This window comes from Pan paniscus, chromosome 1, assembly GCF_029289425.2.
Source record: "Pan paniscus chromosome 1, NHGRI_mPanPan1-v2.0_pri, whole genome shotgun sequence".
Classification (NCBI taxonomy): Eukaryota; Metazoa; Chordata; class Mammalia; order Primates; family Hominidae; genus Pan; species Pan paniscus.
This window is the reverse complement of record NC_073249.2, coordinates 158,808,744-158,826,559: the sequence shown is the minus strand read 5'-3', so window position 1 is coordinate 158,826,559 and position 17,816 is coordinate 158,808,744. Positions and strand designations below refer to the sequence as shown.

The following is a 17,816-nucleotide window of genomic DNA, read 5'->3' as shown; positions in this document are numbered from 1 at the left end:
ACTTTGGGAGGCCGAGGCAGGCGGATCACGAGGTCAGGAGATCGAGACCATCCTGACTAACACGGTGAAATCCCGTCTCTACTAAAAATAGAAAAAATTAGCCGGGCGTGGTGGCAGGCGCCTGTAGTCCCAGCTACTCGGAGGCTGAGGCAGGAGAATGGCGTGAACCCGGGAGGCGGAGCTTGTAGTGAGCCGAGACAGCGCCACTGCAGTCCAGCCCGGGCGAAAGAGACTCCGTCTCAAAAAAAAAAAAAAAAAAAAAAAAATCATGTTTACGATTCCTTCTCAACAATGTGCTTCTCGTCTAGAAACACATACATTGTTCAATAGATATTTGTTCAATAATATTTTGTGGGAAAAAAACCCACTAGATTAAGACCCTCCCCTGAACCTCTCCCAAGTTAAAAAAAAAAAAAAAAAAAACTCTCAAAAGCAAGGATATGTATACTTTATTCCCTCGCTCAAAAAATTATGTTCAAATGTAATCTCTTTTAAAAACTCCCTTATGGGGGAGTCTCTCAAATATCATTCCTCCCCTTGTCTTTCATTCTGCTCCCTATTGCCTATATCCAGTATTTCAGAATATAGGAAGAGGCAGAAGGCAGAGGCTTGCTTTTCACCCGCTTCCTCTGAGACAGCAACACTGTGACCATCTTCCTCAAAGATGCCTGGAGTTCTTCTGGATGTCAGTCCAGGAAAGACACAAAACAGCTCTGCATTGCAGAGACCTCCCGAAAACACCTCCCTCCCATATTGGATAATTTCAACATGGCAAGGACATCCATGTGTGAAGTTCTTATTGGAAACTTTTAACAGATATGGTTTAAATTTTAATACAATGGGCAATGTTTTGTTTTCTGGTGAGACAAATTCTTACAGCTGATTGCATGCAGGAAAAGCTTTATTAAGTCAAGAAGCTGTTACACTTTTACAAACTGCTATGCAGAATACTCAAACATTTTTAAATGATCTTTAACTAACATCTTTAGTGAGAGAGTTTCACTTTCACAATTTTCTCTGCTCCCACACCCCTAATGATCAACTATAACATATTCATTTTTTTATTTAGTATATGTCATGCAGCAATTTATCAAAAGCTTTTGTTGTGAAAACACTTTTCTTAATTAAATGCACAATTAAAAGATATGATTAAACACTTACAGGATGTGAAATGTTTAAAGGTAATACACAATAATAGGGTTACCAAAAGGACGCCTTCCAATTTTTCTTTCTATTCATTTTGATGTTTTGTTCTTTTCAAAACATTTTCTCTCATTACATTCATTACTAAAGGCCTTACTTTAAATACATCATGCTACATTTTGTTCTCCTCTTCAAATGCCAATGTTTTAACAATTTGAATTCTCTGGCCTGGGAAAAAGAAAAGTTATCCACTTACAAGGTATATGTATTGACAATATGGATGTTACAGTCCAAACAACAGCACAAAATCAACCATGTACATGTAACATAGTGAAATGAGTCCACGTTTTCTACACGCTACAGGATAGGAAGAGCTGGCTCTTAAGGCCCAGGGCTCACATGATTATGCACTTGTCAAGCAGCTTCTCAGTGGTGTTGGGCATCTGGGATTTCTTCTCGGGCTCCTGGAGGCCGGTGGTGGGCTTTTTCTTGTAATTCAGCAGCATGTGGAACAGCTCCTGCACATTCACATCGGTCTTGGCTGAGATCTCCATGAAGGCGCAATTCCACTCCATCGCACAGGTGGCACCATCATTCAGGGCCACCTCCCGGTGGGTGTCATCACTTTTATTGCCCACCAGCACGATGGGGAACTTATGCAGGTTGTTACCTTTGATCTTGCAGATCAGCTCATAGAAGGCCTTCAGCTCTTCCAGGGTTTCCTTCTTGGTGACTGAGTAGACCAGGACGAAGGCGTGGCCCCGGGCTATAACGTGGCGCTGCAGAGCGCGGTTGCCGTCGCCACTCTTGCTGTCGGTGATGTGCAGGGAAAGCACACCGTGGCTGCAGCCCAGCAACTGGCAGTAGGTATTTTCAATGGTCGGCAGGTACTCATGACGGAAGTTGCCGCTCGCCCACTTGTGCAGCAGCGTACTTTTCCCCACACCAGCGGTGCCGACTACCACGACGCGGTAATCTCTGATCTTCCTGTGGGGCTTGAAGGCGCGGAGGATAAGCAGGGCGGGCAGAAGCCGCAACCGCTTCAGCAGCTTCTGTTCCTTGGAGCCAAAGCTGGCGTTACCCATCGTTGGGATTCGGAGGGGAGATACGTGCACAAGTTCTCCCACACTTAGCTGGCAGCGGGAGACCCCTAGGAAGAAAGTGAGACGGTGAGAGATGGTAGTGGTAACCTACAATGTTGTCAGATCATGTCAGCCTGGCCAGCTGCTCCACTAGGACTCTGAAGAGAGTCCACCCTGTGACGTAAAGGGGTGCACACAGCGAGAAGAAAATTCCCAGGCACACAGTTCAGCCTGCTAGACCGAGGGACCAGCAGGTGATATATATTAAACAGACATGGTGGTTTGCTTTTTACCATCTAGAAAGTGCAACAATACTACCTTTTGTTTTCTTTACTTAAACTGTTTTATTAAATTCTCACTACACCCCTACAAGAAACACTTACTCTCATTTCCTCACTTGTAAAATTAAGATTTTAATTGAAGAGGACTGAACAGTCAAAGAGAAACAGGTGAGGGAATTTTCCCCACTCTATGGGGCTGAATGCCAAGGTGACATTTAGAGTGACACCGCCACCCTGGTTAAAGCTACAGAGTCATCAGTACAGGAGAAAGGAGGGGGTTTTTGGTATCAGTGGTGTGGGATGTAGAGAGGGGAGGTACCTGCAGTCAGCGCAGCCCCAGAAGAGGCATGGGGAGCACCTTTGCTCTGAGCATGCTGTCACCATGTGCCACCAAGAGCTGAGGGAGGGGTCTTAGTTCATGAATCCTTAGTCACAATGACAGTGGAGTTAAAAAATATATATATATGAACCTTTCTCTTCAGGATCTAATCTCTGATTAGAAAAGATTGTAAATATTGAATGAGTTTTTCTACAGAACAGTGGTTTTTCTTTTGCCATGGCTACGACCTTTAACAAAGTACTTTTAATTCAGCCTTATGGAAATAGAGAAAATTTCAGGATTTGAACAGTCAATGAACTTTTTGAGTTCAGGAATAAACATAGTAGATTAGGTTTGTAAGAAACTTTTCTCACAGGTATATCCTAAATACCAGACAGCTGCCCAGGGGGACTGCTTCAGAAGCATCCTAGGTCAGATGGAAAAAGTTCTAGGCACCATGCAGACAGACCACATAGCTGGCCTCTGGACAGAGGTAGGAATAGTACAAGGCAATGTCATTCCTGTGGCACTAGGTATAGAAATTTATACATGTTTCTAGGTGATGATGGTCCTTAAAATGCACTTCTCTTCAGGTACAGCTATGATTGTGTCATGTACAATACCAGAAAGAGAAGAGAGGCTTTTTGTGAATAGCACACTCCCTATATAAACTAGCCTGTCTTGCTGGCTGCGTAGTTGAACACATACTCTCCCAGTACTGGGGAAAAGGACCCTTTTTAGAATGTGCAAGTCCCATGACAGTAATATGTCCATATTAGAGTTTTGGTGGTGGTTTTTTTTTTTTTTTTTTTTTTTGAGTCAGGGTCTTGCTCTGTCCCTCAGGTTGGAGTGCAGTCATGTGATTGTGACTCACTGCAGCCTCAACCTCCTGGGATCAATCAATCCTCTCACCTCAGCCTCCCGAGTAGCTGGGACTACAGGCATGTGACACCATGCCCAGCTAATTTTCTTATTTTTTGTAGGGACAGGGTTTTGCTATGTTGTCCAGGCTGGTCTTGAACTCCTGTGTTCAAGTGATCCTCCTGCATCAGCCTCCCAAAGTGTTGGGATTACAGGTGTGACACAATATACCCACCCCATATTAGAGTTTTCATTTGAAAAAAAAAACGTTGTTGCTGGTTGTTATATCTTCAGGCTTAACTTGCTTCTAATTCTAGTCTGGCTTCTTTAAGATAGTGTGATTCTAAGAGTGTTCTAAACTTAAGTGGCAAAATTTAAGTAGATGATTTTATATTCTTGATTAAAGGGGGCCAAGGAGGTTAATACAATAAATATTTGAAATTGATATAAAATAAATACATACATATATCTAAACCATTCATTTTTGCAGCTTTCAGGTAAAATCTAGCACTTTATTCCAGTCTATGAGATGTGGTTAGTTGATATCATCTAATATTAAGTAATGACATCAGCTATCCAAATCCTGGGCACAATTCCTTTAGCAATGATGATCTTTAATAGAATTTAGCTTAAAAAACTAGGAGATTTCTGCTACAGTGATGCAATCTTTCACATCTTATTAACAAAAATCAACAATCCAGCTTTCCTTAGGTCTTCACGCACTAAGAGTTCTCTAGTCACAGAAATCCTAGCCTTGTCTGCACTGTCCACAACTATTATAAACTCCATGTTAGTATCAAGAGTTCCAGTAAAGACCAAGTATCTCTTGGCCACCAACATCCCACATTAGGAAATGTGCATTACTAATTATTCTGTTTTACATTACTTCCTGCTCTAGGGGATGTATGTACAAATTCATTCATAGAAAATTGGTAAAGCAGCCGGGCGCGTTGGCTTATGCCTGTAATTCCAGCACTTTGGGAAGTCAAGGTGGGAGGATCGCTTAAGAACAGGAGTTCAAGACTAGCCTGGGTAACATAGGGAGACCCCCGTCTCTATCAAAAAGAAAATAAAAGAAAAAGAAAATTGGTAAAGGACACACGTGATAACTGAAGTTTCCAGATGTGAAGAGAATTCTCATTCTCAGGCAGTGGACCCCCCCCGCCCCTCCACACTCCTTCCACCTTCCCAGGCCACCTGGCCTCAGGCTGAGGGGGAGGTGAAAGCTTCCAGGAACCAGAGGGCGTCCAAACCCAGCGGCCGTGCGGAGCTCAAGGTCCCGCCGCTGCTGTTGCGGCACCAGCCTGGCTCATGGACATCACCACGCACCTGCAAGGTCAGGTTTCTCTCTGGTGGCTGTGGCGGCTGCTACCCTCCTCGCCCATTTCAATCTTACTTTCACACTACATGACTCCACTATTACTTCCTGAACACTAGCTACCTAAGCAGCTGTAATAGTGGACACTGTGTCAACCTTTAAGCTCGCACACTTACCAAACCTTGTTCTTCTATATTAAAAAGTGCTAGCTTCCCAACGGGACTATCCAAAGTGCAGTTGCAGGACCTGCCAGGAGCCCGCAGGGCTGCGGGTGGTTCTTGCGTAATCGCGCCAAGAAAGACCTGGTGCCAGTTTCAGGGACAACTCGCCCATAAACTTCTACTGCGCAACAGCATCTGCTGCTTTGTCTGGCACTTGTTGTTTTCAAGTACCCCTAAAAAAGCGAAAGAAAGACTTACCTTTCTCGGAGGCACGAACCAAGCAGCCTAGAAGACAAATGCGCTGCTCGGAGAGACTGCCGCGGCAACCAACTGGACACCCCAAGAGCTCACTCCTCCGCGGTTTTATATTCCGACTTGCGCACAGGCGCGGGGTGCGGGGGCGCAGGGAGTATGGGTAACAGGCATAGATTCCGCTTGCGCGATGCGTGGTAAGAAACCAGCCGTGAGGGGCTGGCCCAACGCAGAGCGGCGCGAGGTCCGCTTGGCATCTACAACAATCGAGGGGCTAGTCCAGAAGTTCAAGGCGGGGTTACAGGTTGAGGAGGAACTGTTAAACTGTGGACTTTTTCTCACCTGTTGGAATAAGCTTCAGGCAAAACTTTGCCAACAAAAACCGGTCCAACTGATTTTTGACGAAAGTCCAAAAGCAGTTTAATGCAGGACAGGTAATCTTTTCCACAAATGATACTGAACAGACAGGACATCTATAGATTCCCCCCCCCCCCCGCCAAAAAAAAAACCCTTACATAAAAATTAAGTGGCTAGATATAACTGTGACGAGTAAAATTACAAAACGGTTTTAAAAAACAACCAACTATTGTCTAAGGCTAGGCAAAAGGTTCTTAAATTGACATTAGTGGCAAGACCGGTAAAAAGAAATGTTGATGAATTAGACTCCATAAATTTAAAACTTTTGCTTTGTGAAAGACCCTGTAACGATACTGAAAAGGTTTACCTAGGAGAAAATATTTACAAGCCATATATCTGGCATACAACCAGTATCTAGAATATGTAAATAACTCAAAAATCAATTATTTTTAAAAATCCAATTAGAAAATAGTCAGAAGACATAAACAGACATTTCACTGAAGATATGCAGATGGCAAATAACCATATGAAAACCTTTAATGTCATTAGCCATTAGAGAAATGGGAATACGAGGCTTTCGTTGTTCTTCGCCTCCCACTAGGGCGGGTTGAGGGTCTGGCTCCAGTAGCCCCGGGTGCCTCTCACTCCTTGGGCGCACTGCTACTATCCTGGCAGAACCCTCGCCGAACCCTCGCAGGACGCCCCATCGGGTCCGCCAGCGGCTAGGAAGCCCGATTGTGTCGTTCCTTTTTCCCTCTGCGCCTCCCACCGCCAGTCCCTTTTCCAAATGCGCCTGCGTCTGCCCTCCACATCTCCGAGCTCCGTCTGGCTTCTTTCTCCCTTGCCTGTGAGCGCCTGGCGGCGGATGCATTGAAAGCTGCGCACCACCGCCTACCGAGCGTTTTGGGGAGTGTGTGGAAGTTGTTGGCAGCAGGTTTTGACAGCAGTACCCTATGGGCCTAGTCGTTGACAGTAGCACCTGGTTTTGTGTGCCCCAGCCAGCTGAGGCCAGGGTGTGTGGTGTGGGCCGCTGGTACTGCCCTTCCGCCACTATAATCCCTCCCCCTACCAGGTACCTGGTGCGTAGAAGTCTAAAGACCTGTGAGGTCTAGCCTGGCGCCTGTAATCCTAGAGAATAAGGAGGTTGAGGCCAGGAGTTAGAGACCAGCCTGGGCAACATGGGGAGAACTTGTCTCTACTTTAAAAAAATTTAGCCCAGTGTGGTGGTGGCCGCCTGTAGTCCCAGCTATTTGGGAGGCTGATGTGGGAGGATCACTTGAGCCTCCCACATCAAGGAGATCGAGGCTGCAGTGAGCCGTGATCACAGCCACTGTACTCCAATCTGAGCAACAAAGTGAGAACCTGTCTCAAAACAAACAAATTCCAACCTGATTCTGGTATAGCATCACATGACAGGTAGCAGCCCTAAGGACGATCAAAGTATTTTACCCCAAAATATATTTCTGACGTATTTTGGAATGGTCCTGTGCAAAGCTATCTTTTGCGAGGGAAATTTGTGTTCTGTGGACAATCTCCTTCCCTTTCCAGGTCTTTCTCTGATCCGGGAGAGATTTAACTAAGAGTCTGACACCGTTTAAGGTCATTTACCTTTTGAGGTACATATGCCATCTATTCTTTCTGAAGCATATTACAGGCTTCACATATGTAACAAGAACCCTGGCTTCCACAACCTCCCTCCTGCCACCACTGGCCAAACCCCTCCTCCTCCAAAATGTACCGGCTTTCCAGGTCAAACCAATGTATACCTTACATGTATTGACTGATGTTTTTGCCTGTATCTTCTGTCTTCCTAAAATGTATAAAAGAAAACTATAGTCCAAACACCTTGGACACATGTTCTCAGGACCTCCTGATGCTGTGTCACAGGCCGTGGTCACTCATATTTGGCTCAGAATAAACCTCTAAATATTTTACAGAGTTTGGCTTTTTTCACTGGGTTTCCCCACTCATTTTATTGGCATTAGCTCATACTCTTTCTGTCCAATCATATTTCTACATGGCTGTCTATATTTTATTAATCCTAAGTTAAAAATAGACAATTTCCTCTATATGCTTGGGTCATCATTCTGCAGGCTCCCATGTATACATATTAAATACATTTGTATGCTTTTTCTCCAATTAATCTGCCTTTTGCAGGTTGATTTTTCAGTGAGCCTTCACTGAAGTTTCCCTTTGGTCCCTGCACTGGTAATTAACTCAAACTGTTTTACCAAAATTTGATTCATAGCCTTTATCTCATTTTACCAGAAAAATACTTTGGATCCAACTGTTTTTTATAAACCAGCAAGTTTATATGTTTTACTATCTCACAACTAAAATTCTAAAATAAAAGCTAGAAGACCTTTATGTGTATATTTGTTTAAATATATTTACACATATGTACATGTATTATGTTGTATGTTATGTCTACATAATAAAATTCAGTGTAGTAGGCCAAAAATCCCTTAAGAAATGTTAATCTGATTGGTTTAAATAGATGGGCACTCATACAAAAACATAGTAATTAACCTAATTTTTTTAGTTCATGTGACTTAATCTTTAAAAAAGTAATTGGTTTTAAAATTGTTGATAAAATAAAATTAAAAACGTCTTTCTAATTGTCAATATATATTTTTGCCTGTGTTTACTGGTGTGGGGGCTATGGCTCTCAGCCCCCCAAAGATTTGCTGGAAAATCACTGACATGGGCCACATTGATTAGTAAGAGAAAAGACATACAAATGTATTTAATGTGTATACACAGGAGCTTTCAGAATAAAGACCCAACTTCTCAATGAGTTATAGAAGTTTATACACTAGTCTTGAAATTACAGAAAGAATGGGGGGCTTGGATTCTGGTAAAACAGATTATGGGAGGAGAAGAGGAATTTATTGAGGGGCAATGAATGATTGGTGAGAGAATGATTGGATTGAGCAACAGATATTAACTTGTAAATAGTTTTCTTTGGAATTTAAATAATCCTTGGAGGCAGTCATTATACTTCTATAAAGGTCTGCTTGGGTGTGGTTACATCTTGGTCTTCTTTTCTTTAACAGATGAGATAACAGGAGGAGGAGAACCAACAATTGCTCTCCTTGGTGGGTCTGGTTGTTAGGCAGATAAAGGAACTTCAGCTTCTTTGGGAAGGATGGTGGGGTTGGAGGAAAAGTCAGAGAGACCTTGAGGCTTCTTTAGTTTAGCGTGTCAAATACCATGTTTTGGCGTATCAGTTTCTGAGCACCAGCACTGGTCAGTTTTATATTTGCCTGTGCTATTAAGGTCATGAAGCTATAAACCAGGCCTAAAGCAAAGTGATATATATTTATGCAGTTCTTTGATAAATAAGATTAATTTAATATTATTTAACAAAAACAGCTGTGGCTGGGTAGTGACTCCCACCTGTAATGCCAAAACTTGGAGAGGCCAAGGTGGGAGGATCACTTGAGCCCAGGAGTTTGAGACCAGCCTGGGCAACATAACAAGACCTAATCTCCATAAAAAAAATTTAAAAATTAGCCAGGCATGTGCCTGTGATCCCAGCTACTCTTAAGGCTGAGGAGGGGGGATCCCTTGAGCCCAGAGTTCAAGGCTAGAGTGAGCTATGATCACACCACTGCACTCTAGCCTGGGCAACAGAGTGAGCCTTTGCCTCTAAGGAAAAAAAGAAAAGTTGTATTTTCTGAGTTATCTACAGATACCCATGTATTTAACTTTATGGCTCTTATGTGGGTAAACACCTCATGTTAACAGGCTATATAATTATTTAATTTAAAAAAACTTGAAATAATGACCAGCTCCATCTAATATCTCAATTTTTGTAAGAAATCTAGGTATAATTGTTAAAAAATAAATTAACTGTAAATGAAATAAATGTTTATAAATGAACTCATGTAATTTAAAGTCTTAAAATTTATGTTAAATCATATATACAAAATAAATGTCTGTATCATAGTCAGATAAGATAAAATGATTGGTTATCCCACATTTTTAAAAAAAGAAAAATTATAGGACTAAGAGGTAGGGGTTAGGAAAATAAAAGGTCTAAAGTTGAAGAGGACTTATAAAGGATGAGCTAATAAAAGAAGTTTTATGTGTTATTGACTTGGCTGGAATTAAAAACAAATTGTTCGTGTGTTTTTCTAAAAATTAAACGTTCTCAGGTAGGGGACCAGGGGACAGGCACTGATACAGAACCAGAGTCTTGTTCCTTATATTTAAAACAACAAGATTTCTTGAAGTATTATCTGATTTTAATAAAATTTTAAGGGGTTTTGATTTTTAAATTTATACTCTGTTTTTAAACAGGTATCTTCTCCTTGACATCTATTTAATTTTCCTAGTTTTGGGTTAAAAATGTTGTCTTCTTGATTTAAAGTGGTAATTTCATTCCTTGAGGTACAGTTGTTTTTTTTTTTTTATTTCTCAAATTCATATTGCAGAAGTTCATCTTTTACAGTTTCTTGCTGTACATGATTTGCAGGTCAATATGTCATTCCTTCATTTTTTTCTCCCCTGGAGAAGGCCTGAGATGATCATTCTCCTCTTTGACTTTTTTTGGTTCTAACATTGCTGTTTTGGCTTGACATTAGAATATTTATCTTGAAGGCGTAGAAAAGCAGCGTTTTTCTCCAGTATAACTTAATTTTGTGCTCTTGGCTTTTCTTGATATGTCTGAATTTTTCCATATAACCAGAAAAGTTACTGTGGTAAGTAACAGCATGCTGTTACTAAGAACCATGTAGTTCCCTGCTCAAGGTACTAGTTTTCTTGTTTATATTCCTCTATAATATAGTGTATACTTATAACCTTGGACATATTCTTCCTGTGTTTCATGACATTCAAGTTCCCTTTTCATCAGGTTCAACTTCCACGTTATCTGAATGAGCTTCCCATAATGAAAAACAGTCACACCGAAGAGGGCTTTCTTTACGTTTTTGGTAGCGAGTCTAAGAAACAAAGATTTTATGTTTTAGCAAACTAACTTTCTATGTTACCTTTATTAGGCTTTTGATTACTTAAAAAAAATGAGTTTTAAAAGGGTTAAGGTTTCTAAATCCATGTGACTTTCTTATTGCTTTTGAAGTCTTTTGATTATGACACTGGTTAAATGAATAACTGTTATTTCACAGCAACCTGTGATTCTGTTTTGAACCTTTTAACATCTTTGACAAATTACTCCCAGGTCAAATCCTATTTTAAGACTTTTTGACCTAAAATTAACTTTGAGATTTTTCAGTTAGGCTCCTGGAAAACCTTAAAAGACATATTTCTCATTTTGTAGAGATGACTAGGCTTATTTGGTGAATTGTATAAAAACATCGTCAAATAAGTGATACTAGATTTTCTTTTAGTTACATTTATGTACATGTTGACATGAATGTTTCAAAAATTATATAAATTCATAGAAATCGAGTATGTTATCAGTCATAATTCTAACATAATCTTTTGTTCAAATTATACTCATCGTCCCTGTTGTAGAGCTGGACATTCTCTGCTGTAATTCAACCCAGTCATAAAATTTTACCCAATGGTTACAACAGGACTCAAGACTCAACCAGTTTCCTACATGGTCTTTTGATTTCTTTAGTTGGTTACCTTCAACAGTAGGTTCATGGTTTAGCACCAGTATTTAGACCAGACTGATTATATTAGTGGGGTTTTGTGTGTGTGTGTGTTATGATTTTTAAACTTTTTTCTTATTACTTGACTAGTCTTTGTAAAGCCAGCTCTCCCAACAAGATAATGTTAGCCCAGCAAGATGATTGACTAGACATAGCCAGGTAGAATAGCTTCTACCAAGGGACAGAGACAGCTGGTATACTCCTAACAGATTTTCAGAGGGAAGGCTGCCCCTACCACTTCCCTCCAAAAATGATGTAGGGAAGACACAGAAGCTGGGCTGAAGTGGGGAGAAACCTGGGAACACTCTATGGGGCTACCGTGCCCCAAAGGACTCTTTCCTTGACCCCAGTGGCTCTGAGGGCATGGGTGAGTTGAACTTGCAAGGAGCAACACGTTCTTGCCATAGGCCTCTGGAACCCCACCAGGAGGAGACCCCTCAACCACCATGGACACTTGAATTGGCAGGAAGGGCTACTTAGAGAACTGGTAGGGGCAGCAAGCCAGCTGATGTGGAGCACAGAGGGTTTGGAGCAGGAACATCTGTAGTGGAGCATGGCCAGGGACACCCATCCCCCTTGGATCAACTTACTTCCATAGGAGACTTTAGCCCCAGGGGAACTGTTAGTCCTGAACTCTGTAGGGCAATCTTGCCCATCAGTTGGGGCTGGTCCAACCTGAGCACTCCTTGCTCTGCTGGCCTCCCCCAAGGCCCTAGCCTAGCCACACCTGCTTGCAGGGCAATCTCAGGTGCGTGGGGGCCCACATCATAGTTTCTGTGCTGGCGGACTGTGCCTGACTGGCAGAAAGCTCTAGCTGGGTGGCCCTCACAGCCCACATACTCCCTCCCCACATTGCACCTTCCCTGAGGCCCACAGCAATTCCCAACATTGCTTCACTGGTGCATATCTTTGCAGACAGGTTTTGCTTTCCTTGCCCTGCCATCTCACCAGTATGTGTGCACCTTACCCTGCCACTGCTGCGTGAGAGTGCAGTCTGACCCTCTCTCACTGCTGACCATCATTGCAGATGGAGCCTTGATGAGCACAGAGCAAATTCTGCCCCGACGGTGCCCTGCCCTTGCACTAACACTGCTGTGGGAGTGAAACTAGGTGCAGAAAACAACAGATCTCTCCCTGGCCTGAGCAATTACTCATGCTTGTGGGGCACAGAGAAAGCTCACAGACCTGCACCTGCCAGCATGCAGCTCCCAAGCCAACACCACAACCAGTGCAGCCATGCACACCCTCACCAGCAGGGGCCCCTGCTCCCCCTAGCTGCATTGCCTCCACCACTATGGTGAATACCCTCAGGGAGGCAGGCACCCTAGTACCCTGCCGCAGTTGCCACTACCACTGCTGCTGGTACCTGTGAATAAGAATGGATCCCACTATAACTGCACTACAAATGCTTTGGCTGACACTGTGGGCAGCAAGCCACCCAGGTGCCAAGGCAAGAGACCAAGGGCACGAGCTGTTCCAGTATAATAAAATATATAAAATAAGAATAGTTATACTAGATATAGATCTTAGATACGATTATATATGAATATCATTAATCATTAGTTTGTAGTAATTACTCTTTATTCCAATATTATAATAATCCTCACTCTACAATCATAACCTAGGAAAAACCAGGCCATACAGAGATAGGAGCTGAGGAGACACAGTGAGAGGTGACCAGAAGACAAGAGTGCGAGCCTTCTGTTATGCCCAGACAGGGCCACCAGAGGGCTCCTTGGTCTAGCGGTAACGCCAGCGTCTGGGATGACGCCCGTTACCAAGTGGACCGTGGTCTAGTGGTAGCGTTAGTGTCAAGGAAAAACACCTGCTACTTAGCAGACAAGGAAAGGAAGTCTCCCTTTCCCTGGGGGAGTTTAGAGAAGACTCTACTCCTCCACCTCTTGTGGAGGGCCTGACATTAGTCAGGCCCACCTGCTGTTTTCTGGAGGCCTAACCATCTCCCTGTGATGCTGTGCTTCAGTGGTCATGCTCCTAGTCTGCCTTCATGTTCCATCCTGTACACCTGGCTCTGCCTTTTAGATAGCAGTAGCAAATTAGCGAAAGTACTAAAAGTCTCTAATAAGCAGAAATAATGGTGTAAGCTGTCTCTCTCTTTCTCCTCTCTCTCTCTGCCTTGGCTGCCAGGGAGGGAAGGGCCCCCGTCCAGTGGACACGTGACCCATGTGGCCTTACCTATCATTGGAGATGGTTCACACTCCTTATCCTGCCCCTTTGTCTTGTATCCAATAATTATCAGTGCAGCCTGGCGTTCTGGGCACTACCGGTCTCTGCATCTTGGTGGTAGTGGTCCCCCGGGCCTAGTTGTCTTTTCTTTTATCTCTTTGTCTTTTGTCTTTATTTGTACGCTCTCTCATCTCTGCACATGGGGAGAAACCCACCGACTCTGTGGGGCTGGACTCTATAGACACCACGCACTAGAATGTAGTGACCAGTGGTCTTGGAGTCTGGGAGCACCTTGACCACCACCACCCCTCCAATCCCACTGCAGTGGGTTTCTAACTTTGAGGAGCCAGAAAATGAAGTTGGAGCCCAACACAAGTCCCCCAGAGTTAGAACACATAGTACAGGAATTGGGAGCTGAGCCTCGGCTCTGTAAAATCTTCCAGAAATGAAGCCAGTCAGCTGAATCTACCTTATACTATGAGCAAACCCTCAAGGACATCAAATAGAATAAAAGAAAAAAAAACATTCAAAGGTCAGCAACCTCAAGGATTGAAAGAACATAAGCCCACAAGGATGAGAAAGAACCAGCATAAGAACCCTGACAATTCAAAAAGCCAGAGTGCTTTCTTTCCTCCAAATTACCTCATCACCTCTCAAGCAAGGGTTCAGAACCAGAAGAGATGGTTGATATGACACAAATAGAATTCAGAACATGGATAGGAATGAAGATCACTGAGCTACAGGAATATGTTGAAACTCAGTCCAAGGAAGCTAAAAATGATGATAAAACAATGCAGAAGCTGACAGACAAAATATCCAGTATAAAAAAGAATGTAACCAACCTGATAGTGCTGAAAAACATACCACAAGTCATAATGCAATGACAACTATTAATAGCAGAACAGACCAAACAGTGGGAAAAAAATCTCAGAACTCAAAGACTGGTTTTCTGAAACAAGAGAGTCAGATATGAGCAGAAAAAAAGAATGAAGAGGAAGGAACAAAACCTCCAAGAAATATGGGATTATGTAGAGATCAAATCTACAACACATTGGTGTCCCTGAAAGAGAGGGGGAGAATGAAACCAACTTGGAAAACATATATCAGGATATCATCCAGAGAACTTCCCCAACCTAGCTAGAGAGGCCAACATTCAAATTCAGAGAACCCCCAGTAAGATACTTCACAAAAGGATCATCCCCAAGACAAATATTCATGAGATTCTCCAAGGTCAAAATAAAAGAAAATGTTAAAGGCAGTTAGACAGAAAGGTCAGGTCAACTACAAAGGGAAGCCTACCAGATTAACAGTGGACCTCTCAGCTGAAACCCTATAAGCCAGAAGAGATTGGGGGCCAGTATTAAACATTCTTGGAGGAAAGAAATTCCAACCCAGAATTTCATATCCAGAAACTAAGCTTCATAAGTGAAGGAAAAATAAGATCCTTTCAGACAAGCAAATGCTGAGGGAATTTGTTACCACCAGACCTGCCTTACAAGAACTCCTAAAGGAAGTACTAAATATGGAAAGGAAAGTCTGTTACCAGCCACAACGAAATACACTGAAGTACACAGACCAGTGACACTGTAAAGGAACCACAAACAAATCTGCAAAATAACCAGCTAATATCATGATGACAGGAGCAAATCCACATGTATCAATAGTAACGTTGAATGTAAATGTGTTAGATGCCCCAATTAAAAGGCACAGTGTGGCAAGCTAGATAAAGAACCAAGACTTATTTGTATGATGTCTTCAAGAGACCCATCTCACATGCAATTGCAGACATAGGCTCAAAATAGAGAGATGAAGAAAAATCTACCAAGCAAATGGAAAACAGAAAAAAAGCAGGGATTACAATTATACTTTCAGACAAACAGACTTTAAACCAACAAAAATTTTAAAAAGACAAAGAAGGGCATTAATGGTAAAGGGTTCAATTCAACAAGAAGACCTGACTATCCTAAATATAGGAGGAGGACCCAGATTCATAAAACAAGTTATTAACTTTAAAGATATTTACACTCCCATACAATAATAGTTTTGGAGAATTTAACACCTCATTGACAATATTAGATCATTGAGACAGAAAATTAACTAAGATATTCAGGACCTGAACTCAGCACTGGATCAAATGAACCTGCTGACATTGACAGAACTCTCCACACAACAACAATAGAATATATATTTTTCTCATCGGCACATGGCAAATACTCTAAAATCAATCACATAATCCGAAGTAAAACACTCCTCAGCAAATGCAAAATAACTGAAATCATAACAAACAATCTCTTGGACCACAATGCAATCAAATTAGAAATTAAGACTAAGAAATTCACTCAAAACCATAGAATCATGGAAATTTAATAACTTGCTCCTGAATGACTTTTGGGTAAATAATGGAATTAAGGCAGAAACCAATAAATTCTTTGAAACTAATGAGAACAAAGACATAACATACCAGAATCTCTGGAACACAGCTAAGGCAGTGTTGAGAGGGAAATGTATAGCACTAAATGCCCACATCAAAAAGTTAGAAAGCTCTCAAGTTAACAACCTAACATCACAATTAAAGAACTTGAGAACCAAGTGAAAACTAACCTCAAAGCTAGCAGAAGACAAGGAATAACCAAAAATTAGAGCCAAACTGAAGGAGATTGAGACACAAAAAACCATTCAAAAGATCACCAAATCCAGGAGCTGACTTTTTTTTGAAAAAAATACTAAAATAGATAGACCACTAGCTAGAATAATAAATAAGAAAAGAGAGAAGATCCAGATAAACACAATGAGAAATGACAAGGAGGATATTACCACTAACTGTACAGAAATACAAATAACCATCGGAGAATATTATGAACAACTTTATGCAAATAAACTAGAAAATCTAGAAGAAATGGATGAATTCCTGGATGTATACACCCTCCCAAGACTGAACCAGTAAGAAATTGAATCCCTGAACAGACCAATAACAAGCTCTGAAATTGAGTCAGTAATAAATAGCCCACCAACCAAGAAAAAGCCCAGGACCAGATGGAATCACAGCTAAATTCTGCCAGATGCACAAAGAAGAACTGGTATCATTCCTGCTGAAACTATTCTGAAAAATTGAGGAAGAGGAACTGCTCTCTAACTCGTTGTATGAGGCCAGCATTATCCTGATACCAAAACCTGGCAGAGACATAACCAAAAAGAAAAATAATAATAAAAATAAATTTAAAAAAAACTTCATGCCTATATCCTTGATGAATATAGATGAAAAAATCTTCTACTAAGTAATGGCAAACAGAATACAGTAGCACATCAAAAAGCTTATTCACCACGATCAAGTAGGCTTTATCCCTGGAAAATCAATAAATATGATTCACCACATAAACAGAACCGAAACCAAAAACTACATGAACATCTCAATAGATTCAGAAAAGACTTTCAGTAAGATTCAACTCCCTTTCATGTTAAAACCCTCAACAAACTGGGCATTGAAGGAACATACCTCAAAATAATAAGGACTATCTCCAAAATCCCACAGCCAACATCTTACTGAAGGGGCAAAAGCTGTAAGCATTCCCCTTGAAATGCGGAACAAGACAAGGATGCCCTTTCTTACCATTCTTATTCAACATAGTACTGGAAATACCAGTGGGAACAATCACGCAAGAGAAAGAAATAAAAGGCATCCAAATAGGAAGAGAGGAAGTCAAACTATCCCTGTTTGTAGACAATGTAATCCTATATCCAGACAATCTTATAGTGTTGGCCCAAAAGCTTCTTAATCTGATAAACAACCTCAGCAAAGTCTCAGGATACAAAAATCAATGTGCAAAAATTACTAGCATTCCTATGCAGCAACAACAGTCAAGCTGAGAGCCAAATCAGGAATGTGATCCCATTCACAATTGCCATAAAATAAAATAAAATAAAATAAAATAAAATAAAATAAAATAAAATAAAAACCTAGAAATGCAACTAACCAGATATGTGAAAGATCTCTGCAATGAAAACTACAAAACACTGCTGAAAGGAATCAGAAATAACACAAACAAATGGAAAAACATTCCATACTTATGGATAGACTCAATATTGTTAAAATGGTCATACTGCCCAAAGCAGTTTATAGATTCGATGCTACTTCTATTTAACTACCAATGACATTTTTCACAGAACTAGAAAAAAAATATTTTAAAATTCATATAGAACCCAAAAAGATCTCAAATAGCCAACACAATCCTAAGAAAAA

The 17,816-nt window shown here is 41.4% G+C and overlaps 1 protein-coding gene across 1 annotated transcript; it reads right to left on the bottom strand.

Annotated features, from left to right (window-relative positions):
• Positions 1-883: 883 nt before the first annotated feature.
• On the bottom strand, positions 884-12,676 carry DIRAS3 (DIRAS family GTPase 3). Its single transcript, XM_003807871.6, has 2 exons — positions 5,424-12,676; positions 884-2,293 (listed from the first exon to the last, which is right to left on the bottom strand). Exon 2 carries the CDS (start codon positions 2,226-2,228, stop codon positions 1,539-1,541), a length of 690 nt encoding a protein of 229 aa, XP_003807919.1. The 5' UTR covers positions 2,229-2,293; positions 5,424-12,676; the 3' UTR covers positions 884-1,538.
• Positions 12,677-17,816: the final 5,140 nt, after the last annotated feature.